This window comes from Rhinolophus ferrumequinum, chromosome 16, assembly GCF_004115265.2.
Source record: "Rhinolophus ferrumequinum isolate MPI-CBG mRhiFer1 chromosome 16, mRhiFer1_v1.p, whole genome shotgun sequence".
NCBI lineage: Eukaryota > Metazoa > Chordata > Mammalia > Chiroptera > Rhinolophidae > Rhinolophus > Rhinolophus ferrumequinum.
Genome location: NC_046299.1, coordinates 28048962 through 28061711, shown reverse-complemented (window position 1 = coordinate 28061711; position 12750 = coordinate 28048962). Strand labels below are relative to the sequence as shown.

Below are 12750 nucleotides of genomic sequence, written 5' to 3'. Positions count from 1 at the left end.
CTATGTACGGTGTCAGATGAGTACGAGATATATCAGGGTGACCACTTTGTAAATTATAAATCTCTAATCACTGTGTTGTACACCTGAAACTAGTATAATATTGCATGTCAACTGTAACTGAAAAAACTTAAAAAATTATTTTAAAAATAATAAAATAAAAATAAAAGATGCACCTTCTGAATACACTGCCCAATAACCACCATGGACCAAATACATATGAAGACTAAAAGTGAATTCTGTGTATTAAAAATGAAGTGCAAAATAACAATGATGAAAACAACAAAGTTAAGTGGTATACACAATAGTTCTAGAAGGTTCTTCATTGCTAGCAAGTACATCAATAACATTTATTTTGCATAAATTTAAATATTATTTTAGATAACATCAAAAATATATAGGGGTTTTTGAATATTAAGTAGCCTAATTTAATAATATAGCTACAATATACAACAAACATTACCAACACCAGAAAGAGGCAATGAAGAAATAGTTTAGTGGTTCTACTGTGCCAGATATTTTCCACCCTGTTAGCTCACTCAAAGAACTTCAAAAAATGCTTTATAATAGCCAAGTTGAGGCTGAGTTATTTTGAAAAGATTCAGATACCTCTCTTCCCAGTTAATAAAGAATAGGACTGGAATTTGAATCTAGGACATCTGACACATCACGTATGCTAATTATAATTTAAGAAGAGAAGAAATGAGTGTCAATACAACAGCAGCCTGGAGGGAAAGAAGTCCACCATTTAGGAGTCATGCAGATATGGAGCCCAACACAGGACTCCCAGTGGTTTAGTCTTCCACACTGCTGGTGATGAAGTGTGCTCAGTCCTGCAGCAGGAAGAGTCAATCTCAGAGGAAATCAGCAGGCAGGTCCTGAGAGAGAAGAGCTTCCATCCATAGCTACTGTAGCAGCAGAGAAGCAAGGCTAATAAGTAGTCAAGCTTAGGGTAGAACTAACTACATCAAAAATACCTCAGTCTGAATAAAAAGTCAGTGCCGAGGTTGAAAAAAAATGAAAAAGAAGAAAAAAAAAAAATACCTCAGTCTGGAAAGGCCACCATGTCCAGAGTTCACAGACAAGAACATATTAGTTTGGTGCAAAAGTAATTGTGGTTTCTGCAATTATTTTTAACCTTTTAAAACGCAATTATTTTTGCAGCAACCTAATAATATATGTAGAGCACTTTCTAAGTGTAGTAAAATAAAAATGCCACTTTATATTACATGAAAGAACCTACTATAAATAGTCTTCTGTAAAACCACTATTAGATTTTTCAGTAAAGTGCCTAGAATCTCAGTGCTTTATAAAAAGAAAATAAATTGCTTTCTTTAATTCAAAATCACTAATTCTTTTTATTTATAGAAGTCTGTGAAGTTTATGAAGCACTTTTGTGAATATCTTATTATTTGAATCTCACAACTCATGAGACAGGTATTTTTTTATCCATTTTACAGATGAGGAAAATGAGAATCAGAACTGAAGGAATTCACCCAAATTTCCATTTCTAAGGCAAGGAAAGGATTCCAGTTCTGGTTTTATAACTTGTGAGCTCTGCATTGGAAAGTATTTCAATTTAATTATATTTCAGGAACATTGGTTGAGTAATTATTATGTACCTTGCAATCTCACTTTGGCAATAAAAAAATTGATTTAAAATTAAACAGTTACAGAGTCAATAGTTTCACCATGACAAATGAAAATGAGAGTTCAGAAAAATTTGTACCTTTGTAATCTTTAGATTTCAGGAAGCCAGGGTCCAAAGATTCAAAGAACTTGATTACAAAGAAATGCAGTTATTGGCTGTCCAATCCCTCATCTGATGTACACTGCCTCAGGTTCTGGAACAAGAACAGATTTTAAAACAATTTTAGATCATACACCATGATCAAGTGGGATTCATGCCTGATATACAAGGGTGGTTCAATATCCACAAATCAATTAATGTGATATCACATTAACAAAACGAAAAATAAAAATCATATGATCATATCAATAGATGCAGAAAAAGCATTTGACAAAATCCAGCAGCCATTTATGATAAAAACTCTTAAGAAATTGGGAATAGAGTGACCATATCTCAACATAATAAAGGCCATGTATGATAAACCTACAGCTAACATCATACTCAATGGAGAAAAGCTAAAACCAACCCCTTAAGATCAGGAATAAGGCAAGGTTGCCCACTTTCTCCACTTCTATTCAACATAGTGCTGGAAGTTCTAGCCACAGCAATCAGACAAGAAACAGAAATAAAAGGCATCCAAATTGGTAAGGAGGAAGTAAAATTGTCATTATATGCAGATGACATGATACTCTATATAGAGAACCCTAAAGACTCCACAAAAAAACTGTTAGAACTGATAAATGAATTTAGTAAAGTAGCAGGATACAAAATTAATACTCAGAAATCAGTTGCATTTGTATATACCAATAATAAAATATCAGAAGGAGAAATTAAGAAAACAATCCCATTTACAATTGCTTCAAAGACTATAAAATACCTGGGAATAAATTTAACCAAAGAAGTAAAAGATCTGTACTCAGAAAATTATAAGACACTGAAGAGAGAAATTAAAGAAGATACAAATAGATGGAAACACATAGCATGCTCATGGATAGGAAGAATTAATATCATTAAAATGTCCATACTGCCTAAGGCAATATACAGATTCAATGTAATTCCTATCAATATATCAACGACATTTTTTACAGAAATAGAACGTATAATCCTAAAATTTATATGGAACCATAAAAGACCCCGGATAGACTCAGCAATCTTGAGAAATAAGAACAAAGTGGGAGGTATAACAATACCTGACATCAAATTATACTACAAGGCTACAGTAAACAAAACAGCATGGCACTGGCATAAAAACAGACACAGAGATCAATGGACAGAATAGTGAACCTAGACATAAATCCATGCCTATATGGTCATTTAATTGACGACAATAGAAGCAAGAATTTACAGTGGGGTAAAGACAGTCTATTCAATAAATGGTGCTGGGAGACCTGGACAGACACATGCAAAAAAATGAAGCTGGACCACCTCTTTACACCATATACAAGAATTCAAAATGGATTAATGACTTAAATGTAAGATCTGAAACCATAAAATTCCTAGAAGAAAATATAGGAAGAAACTTTACAGATATTACCCAGAGTAAGATTTTTATTGATATATCCCCTTGGGCAAGGGACATAAGAGAAAAAATAAACATGTGGGATTACATCAAACTAAAAAGATTTTTCACAGCAAAGGAAACCATCAATAAAACAAAAAGGGATCCTACTGAATGGGAGAAGATAGTTGCCTATGATATATGCGATAGGGGGTTAATATCCCAAATTTATTAAAAACTCAACTCAAAAAAAAAAAACAATTAAAAAGTGGGCAGAGGACATGAAGAGACATTTTTCTAAAAAGGACATACAGATGGCAAACAGACATATGAAAAAATGCTCAATCTCACTAATCATTAGAGAAATGCAAATAAAAACCACAATGAGATACCACCTCACCCCAGTCAAAATGGCTATCATCACTAAATCAACAAACAACAAGTGCTGGTGAGAATTTGGAGAAAAGGAACCCTTCTGTACTGCTGGTGGGATTACAGATTGGTGCAGCCACTATGGAAATCAGTATGGAGATATGTCAAAAATCTGAGAATGGAACTACCTTATGACCCAGCAATTCTACTGCTAGGTATCTATCCAGGGAAATCCAAAACTCTAATTCAAAAAAATGTATGCACCCCTATGTTTATTGCAGCACTATACACAATAGCCAAGACATGGAAACAACTGAAATGCCCATCAATAGACGACTGGATTAAGAAACTGTGGTACATTTATACAATGGAGAATTACGCAGCCATAAAGAAGAATGAAATCTTACCATTTGCAACAATATGGATGTACCTAGAGAACCTTATGTTAAGTGAAATAAGTCAGACAGAGAAAGACAAATACCATATGATCTCACTTATATGTGGAATCTAAATAAAAGAATAAATGCATGTATTAATCAGAAACAGTCTCAGAGACACAGAGGAAAAACTGAGGGTTGCTAGATGGGAGGGGGGTTGGGGATAAGGGGGAAGGTGAGGAGGTTAGAAAGCACAGTCAGTAACCACAAGATTGCCCCGGGGTCACAAAAGTCAATTTGGGGAATGTAATCAATAATGTTGTAAAGATTTTGTAGGGTATCCGATGGACACTTGTCTCATTAGGGAGACCACCTCAGGGAAGATGTAGATGCCTGATCACTGCACTGTACACCTGACGCTGAAGCTGAACAATAATGAATGTCAACTACAAGTTTATATATATATGGTTACAAGAAGCGGAGTACAGCATTAGGAATAGAGACAGTGGAAATATAATAGCTGCGTGGATTGTCAGAGGGGTAGTGGATGGGGGAAGGGGGTTGGCACTGTGTGAGGGATATAAATGATAAAGCCTAAAAAAAACAATTTTATATATACTCATATATGTATTATGTGTATGTATATGTGTGTATAGATATATAGATATAGATAGATATAAATTGTTTAAAAATAATTCTCTCTCACTGTCTCTCTTCAGAGCAATTCCTTTGCTGAGAAACTTGTGTCTTAGCTCTGTCTATGCAACCTTTCTGGGGGTTCATGTCATATGCTTGGCCATGTTACTCTTCACAGAAGGAAGAATACATAGAAATAATTGAACTGGAATAGATCTTAGAAATCATCTAATGAAATTCTTGACTTATTTTAAGAGCAATGTAATAATGGCTCAAAGAAGCAAAGACCTCTGCATATGCCGTGTTTCCCCGAAACTAAGACGTAGCCGAACAATCAGCTCTAATGCGTCATTTGGAGCAAAAATTAATATAAGACCCAGTGTTATATGTTAAGACCGGGTCTTATATTAATTTTTGCTCCAAACGACGCATTACAGCTGATTGTCCAGCTAGGTCTTAGTTTCGGGAAACACAGTGGGTTAATATCAGAGCTACTAGTTGAAGGATCTTTCATTTCTCAAATGTAGGATGTTTTTGATCACCTGAATCTGAAGAAATTTTATTTTATTTTATTTTATTTATTTTTAAGGAGGGTGCAGCTCACAGTGGCCCATGAAGGGATCGAATCGGCAACTTTGGTGCTACCAGCACCACGCTCTAACCAACTGAGCTAACCAGCCACCCCTGAAGAAATTTTAAATATAATATTGAATATAGGAAACATTGTTTTTAAAATTTAACTCTCTGCTACACAAATGTCAGCTACCTTAAAGATAGTGGAAGTTTATGATAACCTGTTTTACCTCAGATGGTAAGGACAGCAAAGGTGAGCAAGCAGCATTATTTTACCTGAAACCCTCAGTCAGAGCTCAAAACGAAACTGGACTATTAATCCAAGACACACAGTCTCTTTGCCTTTGCTTTTGCTGACAATTAAAATCCTAAACAAAGATACATGGGAATATTTCAGTACAAAATCTACTTTCTAGGTACTCTGGCCAGGATTCTAATTCGTGAGAAGGAAGAAGACAGATACAAGTTCATGCTAAAAAGCATTTTATCCTCCAACCTGGCATTGTTCAGCACCAAGAGGGAACTTCCAGTTCAAAAGAGTTCCCCTCCCCAGGAAAGGAATAGCGGAGGCAGCAACTAGCTTCTCTATCCTTTTGGGTAACCCCATAAAGGTCCTGCTTCAGTTTCATCCCACCCAGAGCAGCAAAGCGGAGATGTAGAGAGATGCCAGGAACCAGGAAGAAAAGAAGGGGTTACTAATAGCAGCCACACAGCAGGAACATTGTGGGTCCCAGTGACCTGCTCAGAAGACGAACCCAGCAGATTTCACCACTGACAAAACCAACATAGCCAGCACAGCCAGCTTGGACCCCCTGCAGATGACACCAACTTTTGTCCCACAGGCATTCACACTTGCTGATGCCAGCTGCCTGGAGTCCCTCCCCACTTCCTGGACCCACCCCAGCTGGAATCCAGGAACCACACCAGAAGCCAACTCAGGCCTCTGCAGCTGTGTTAGTGCAAAACCTCAGCCTAGACACACACACACACACACACACACACACACACACACACACACACCAGTTAACACCCACTGCTGGGCGTACACTTAGAGTTAGCCCCTCCAGCTGAGCACCCATTTGTCCCCAGCCCAACCCCCACCTCCGGCTTGCACTGCAGTGTACATGCTTGGGGGGAGGGTGTGCACTCATGAGAGAGCACACTGACAGCCAGGGCACCTGCAGCTGCTTGTGGGCCCAGATCAGGTCCTGTCTTCTGTCCCTGGCCAGCATCCCCATGCACACCTGTAGCTAGCCTCTCCAGCGGGGCGCCTGCATGCGCACGGCCTAACCCCCATCACTGACAATCATTGCAGTCCAAACACCTGCAGGGAGAGTATACACCCCAGTAGGGCCTCTGTAACTGCCAATGAGTCCTTAGTGGGCCTGACCCCTGCTGCCTACCCCGGCCCCTCCACACTACATATGTCTGCATCTGGCCCCTGTCCCCACATACAGCCTAGAGCTGGCCCATGCAGCTGTGTGCTTACCACCAGCTCTAACCACTAGTGGTGCCTGTCCTGGTCCTGGAGGCACCACTGAGGACCCTTACAGCCCTTGCAGCCACTGCAGACCCCTGGCAGTGCTCAGCAAGGTCCACAGAATTGTCAATGCTGTGGACCCCAGCAGCTTGAGCCAAAGAGACATTATGCCTTCCCAGAGCCAGTGCTGCTACATGCTCCCAAACTTCACCCCCTGCACCACTTGACTTAGAGTCACAGCATACTCCAGCATACCCCACAGGTGAAAGTCTTCTCTTACTGAAAAAGACTAAAAGAGGTAACTGCTTTTTCAAATCTTCAGACACCTATACAAGGTTCCAGGGACCATGAAGAATCAGGGAAAAATGAGTCCACCAAAGGACTACAGAAAATCTCTCATTATTGGCCCCAAAGAAATGGTGGCCCAGGAATTGCCCAACAAAGAATTATAAACAATTGTTCTAAAGAGTCTCAGAGGGCTACAAGATAATACAGATAAACAATTTAGTGGTATCAGGAAAACAGTAAAAGAACAAAATGAGATGTTTAACAAAGAAATATAAAACATACAAATTTTGGAGCTGAAGAATACAATAACTGAAGAATGCAATAGTTTCAACAGAAGACTAAAACAAGCAGAGGAAAGAATCAGTGAGCTAGCAGACAGATCAACTGAAATGATCGTTTCAGAGTAGCAAAAAGAAAAAACAATGAAAAGAAATAAAGAAAGCCTATAGGACTTATTGGACTCTATCAAGAAAAATAATGTATGCATCATTGGAGTCCTAGGAGAAGAGAGGGAGGAAAAGGGTAGAGGGCTTCTTTAATGAAATAATAGCTGACAATTTCTCAAACCTAGGAAGAGATTTGGACATCCAAGGGCATGAAGTTCATAGGTCACCCCAAAATTTCAATCCAAAGCAATCTTCTCCAGAACACAAATAAAACTGTTTAAAATCAAAAGCAAAGAGAGAATTTTAAAAGCAACAAGCGACATTTCTCTCGTAAAAGGGAAAGGTTATTGGCAGATTACTCAACAGAGATCTGGCAGACCAGGGGAGAATGGGACGATTGACATTCAAAGTACTGAAAAAAAGGAACTGCCAACAAAGAACACTTGACTCAGCAAAGTTATTGTTCAGAAATGAAGGGAAGATAAAAACTTACCTTTACAAAAGCAGAGGGAATTTATCACCACTAAATCTGCCTTATGAGAAATACCAACATATTTGATAACCTAGAAGAAATGGATAAATTCCTAGAAACACATAACCCACCAAGACTAAATCACAGGGCTGGCCTGGTGGCTCAGGTGGTTGGAGCTCCGTGATCCTACCTCCGAAAGTTGCTGGTTCGATTCCCACATAGGCCAATGGGCTCTCAATCACAAGGATGCCTGTTCAACTCCTCGAGTCCCGCAAGGGATGGTGGGCTGGGCCCCCTGCAACTAAGATTGAAAATGGCAACTGGACTTGGAGTTAAGCTGTGACCTCCACAACTAGATTGAAAGAACGACTTGGAGCTGATGGGCCCTGGAAAAACACACTGTCCCCCAATTTAAAATAACAAAAATTTTTTAAAGTTGTTGGCTTTAACTACATTTTAAAACAATAAAAATTAAAATAAAATAAAATAAAATGATAGAACTGACTAAGTGATTCTCAGGGTCTTTCCCAGATGGATGACTGTGCTCTGGGCAAGATTTTAGTGTTAAAACACTAAATGTCACAGATAGGTCTAAATTTTAGACTTGGAAGAGACAAGAACATGAATGATTGCTCAGAAAGAATCTTGGCCTTGCTTGGATCCATGGTGAGCTCAGAATCCTGATGTTTTCAATTAATTTCTTCATTGAGTTAATAAAACTCTGATCTTTATAATCAAAATAGTTCTGGAAAATATAGAAGCAGATCCCATTGCAGGTAGCATAGCTCAGGAAAAAACATAGAATTAAAGAGTGAGGTAAAGTGGAAAATATTTTTTAAAGCAATAAATCATGCACTATAAATTTGTCTTTCAGATTATATAATCAAGTTAATTTTTCTTTTTCCCCCTTCTTCGGCCACCCCCATCCCCACCCCCACTCTGGTTCAAGCCGTTGTTTCTCAGTCTAGTTGTGTAGGACACAGCTCCCTGGCCCATGCTGGTATTACGAGCCTTGCGCTCCCCCGGCTGAGGCAGTTGTTCACAATCATGAAACCCTTTTATACATTAAGTTGAAATAACTAAGTGTAGGTCCAGAGAGGAAAGGAGCAAAGAGAGAGAGAAAAGAAAGATGAAGTCAGATATTTGAAAGATTACAAGAAAGAAGGGAAAAGTCCATATTGCTCTAGAAGAAACATGAAGAAAAAGGAGTAGAGGGGCCGGCCCGGTGGCTCAGGCAGTTAGAGCTCCATGCTCCTAACTCCGAAGGCTGACGGTTCGATTCCCACATGGGCCAGTGGGCTCTCAACCACAAGGTTGCCAGTTCAACTCCTCAAGTCCCGCAAGGGATGGTGGGCTCTGCCCCCTGCAACTAGCAACGGCAACTGGACCTGGAGCTGAGCTACGTCCTCCACAATCCACAACTAAGATTGAAAGGACAACAACTTGACTTGGAAAAAAGGCCTGGAAGTACACACTGTTCCCCAATAAAGTCCTGTTCCCCTTTCCCAATAAAATCTTTAAAAAAAAAAAAAAAAAAAGTAGAAATTACTAAAAGCACATTTATTTTTATTGTCATTTTTTTGTATGTAAAAAGTAAATAAGATGTTTTGTTTGGTTTTTAAGTATAGATAAGGAAAGGGGGAGAGAAAGATGTTGTTCCTTGTTTCCATGAAGCCAAAAAACCAAGTCAGATTTCTAAGAAAGCTGACCACTTCAGGCCCATGGTTGTGCTTTCATAGGGGAAATCACGCCATCTTGTGGAATTTTAGGATACTGCAGTTACCAGAACGCAGTAGGTTTGAATGTTTTAAAATTGGACCATAATTTAGCTCAACTCCTTTATTTTACAGATGAATTTATAAGGAATAAGCAAGTTTCTTTTGGAGATGTGTGCCTGTAAAGTAAGACTATTTTGATAGTCAGGCTAAAAACTGAGTTTTACCCAATATCTTCATTCATTTAGATTGAAGAATGAGCAAAAAAAGAAAATGGAAAATGAAAGGACAATTTGGAATGCAAAACAACAATTAGAGCCATTGCTGTGAGTCAATTCTAAGCCCTTGCCCAGGCAAGCACCAGTCGTGAGAGCTGGCAGTGGGGGTTAAACCATTATCCCCAAAGTTTTAACCCATTATTATCCAACATGATAAAGGACACCACACCACCTTAGTCTATAAATTTATTGAGTAAAAACAAAATCCATTTCAGATATTAAATTCGGTTTGGTTCAAATTTGGCTGATGTCCATTTGCAGCAGAGATGAACTGAGGTGAGAAGACACCATGAGGCTGGCATAGGGACACTGAACAGAACAATTTTCCATTAGTTGTAAAAGCCGGCATCACACAGCAGTGTGAGTCAGTTAGCAGAGGCAGGGGGAAGCGACATTTCACGAGCAGGGAATAAAACCAAAGTAAACAAGAACTTCCAAGAGAGGAGAGGGTCAGAGCATTTAGAGACCAGGTTACAACAGGGGCTGGTTGGAGAACAGTGTTGGGTGCAGATCTGCTGGTTCACTTGGGGAACACGGTGACCACGTCGTAGCCTTCGGGTGGCGTGACCCGCTCTCGGGCATGCTTTTCACAGTAGATTTGATCTTCCACAAAGAAATGGCCCTTCTGTTTCAGGTTTGTGCCACAGTCGGTACACACGTAACACTCAGGGTGGCGGTGATGGTCCCGCAGCTTCACAAACACACCACTGCAGGAGGGAGGGAGGAAAGCGGCTCCATTAGTGATGAGCACATAAAAGTGGCACCAGGGCCAGGGGCTTCTCCCCAGAGGCCCATCAAAGGGCAGATGGGGGCCTCCCAATGGGCCTTCAGTGATAAATTGGACCTCCCATTCCTGGAGTCCAGAGACATGACCCTTGAAACTGCAGAAGTCTCTCCCTCTTCAACAGAGCAGCCCTGCTTCTTCTGGTTTCACATGTTCATATCCTAAGGGTTCTATGGCCAACGAAAACCTTCACCAGCTGACTCTAGGACACAGGACCTACCAAGTCTCTCTGCTCCATTTTTCAGGTAGGATTTTTTTTTTTCCCACCATACCCAAGATATGTAACATCCAGCACTTTCCATATTTTCATGGTTTACCCAACCCGCAGGTCCCCCAAGGCCTACAGGATGCAGATACTCACACAATGCCGGTGCCACATTTATCACACATGGGTAACTTCTGGGCATTTCCAATAGAGGCGGCCACTTTGGTGACCGGAGCCTTAACACTTCTGAAGCCTGAGGGCTTGTTGGGATCCCCTAAAATGAGGAAAACACCTGGGTTGGCCAGGAAGTTCAAGACTGCAATTTAAGTATCACTTAGTTCTTTCAGAGTCATTTATACGTATGTTCCAGCAAGGTTATGGAGACTGGATTCAAACAGATCTGACTGCAGCGATCCTGGGCAAGTTACTTAACCTCTCTGGTCCCCGGTTTCCCTTTTTATAAAACAGGACATCATGTTTCCCTTCACAGTGGTACAAAACTATTTAAAAATGCCCGTAAAGCCCTCCCATAGTACCTGGCACATGGTCATCCCTCAAAACACATATTTATTACATTCTGATTAAATACATGCAAACACTGACAGGGGAACTTAAAGATGCCTTATACAGATTGAATGAATGAATGAATGAATGAATGAATGAATGAAGGCATTATTTGATCATCAAAAGACAGTGTAGTTAGATGCCAAAAAGAAACCCAATTCACAAGGAAAACAAAATCACTACAGTGGAGCATGCTACAAGCAGCCAGAGGAAAAGCAGCTGTTACAGAGCATAGTAAGCAGCCTTCCTGCAGTCAGCTTTGTACACACAAAATAGGCTCCTACTTGCTGGGTGCTGAACTGACTACAGCTACTTTCAGCACTTCTTCAGAGCCCTGTGTCATGGCAGCTCTCCATAATGGTAAGCTACTAATTCTACTATCACTGCTGTGTCATTAGCTGGGTGTGTTTCCACGTCCCTTATTTTTTTCCTACGATGTGCCCTGCAGTACTGTTATGTGCATCAGCTATTCACACAGGTCTCTGTCAGGACTGCAAATGACTAGAGCACAAGAACCCCGTTTTATATATTTTTCAATACTCCACAAAGCATAGCATGGAGTTTAGCAAACAACAGAGGATCAAGAAATACACAGAAATGAATGACAGACTGCCATGACGAATGCATCATGGTCCCTACCTTAGTTCAACATGCTTTGGCCCAAGGAGCTAAAGAAGTCTCTACAACAATGGTTCTGAAAAAGCACCTATGAGCATCCCGGGCACCAGATTTCATGAAATTCAAAGACCAGGGTGTACCCCAAGCCTGCTGAACAAGCACCTCTAGGTGCAGGGGATCCAGGAGACCTCATCCTATACCCCCAGTTAAAACCCACTTCTTTGGACTACAGCAGCTGTTCTCAACCTTCATTGTGTATCAGATCACCAGGAGGACTTATTACAAAAAACAGATTGCTAGGCTCACCCCAGAACTTCTGATTCAGCAGGCCTGGGGTAGGGCCTGGGGTAGAGCCTGGGGTAAGACCTGGGGTAGGACCTGGGGTAGGGCCTGGGGTAGGGCCTGAGGTAGGACCTGGGGTAGGGCCTGGGGTAAGACCTGGGGTAGGGCCTGGGGTAGGGCCTGGGGTAGGACCTGGGGTAGGACCTGGGGTAGGGCCTGAGGTAGGGCCTGAGGTAAGACCTGGGGTAGGGCCTGGGGTAGGGCCTGGGGTAAGACCTGGGGTAGGACCTGGGGTAGGACCTGGGGTAGGGCCTGGGGTAAGACCTGGGGTAGGACCTGGGGTAGGGCCTGGGGTAGGGCCTGAGATAAGACCTGGGGTAGGGCCTGGGGTAGGGCCTGGGGTAAGACCTGGGGTAGGGCATTTCTAACACGTTCGCAGATGCTGCTGGTCCGGGTACCACACTTTGAGAACCACTGGATAAGAGCAATAAAGATGGCTTTCTGTGTAAGGTGAGGGGACCGGGGCGGGCAGCGTCGTTCAGAACTACAGCCATGGTGGGCAATCCTGGGACTGACAACTGAGGGCCCTGGCCTG

At 41.1% G+C, this 12750-nt stretch overlaps 1 protein-coding gene across 1 annotated transcript in view; it reads right to left on the bottom strand.

The window, feature by feature from the left end:
* Nucleotides 1–9874: 9874 nt before the first annotated feature.
* The window catches only part of PDLIM1 (PDZ and LIM domain 1), a 40310-nt gene continuing 37434 nt past the window's right edge, over nt 9875–12750 (bottom strand). The window contains exons 6-7 of the mRNA XM_033131261.1: nt 10848–10965; nt 9875–10409 (exon numbers count right to left, since the gene is read on the bottom strand). Of these exons, the coding sequence (XP_032987152.1) occupies nt 10223–10409; nt 10848–10965 (305 nt within the window). The 3' untranslated portion in view covers nt 9875–10222. The remainder of the gene's footprint in view (nt 10410–10847; nt 10966–12750) is intronic.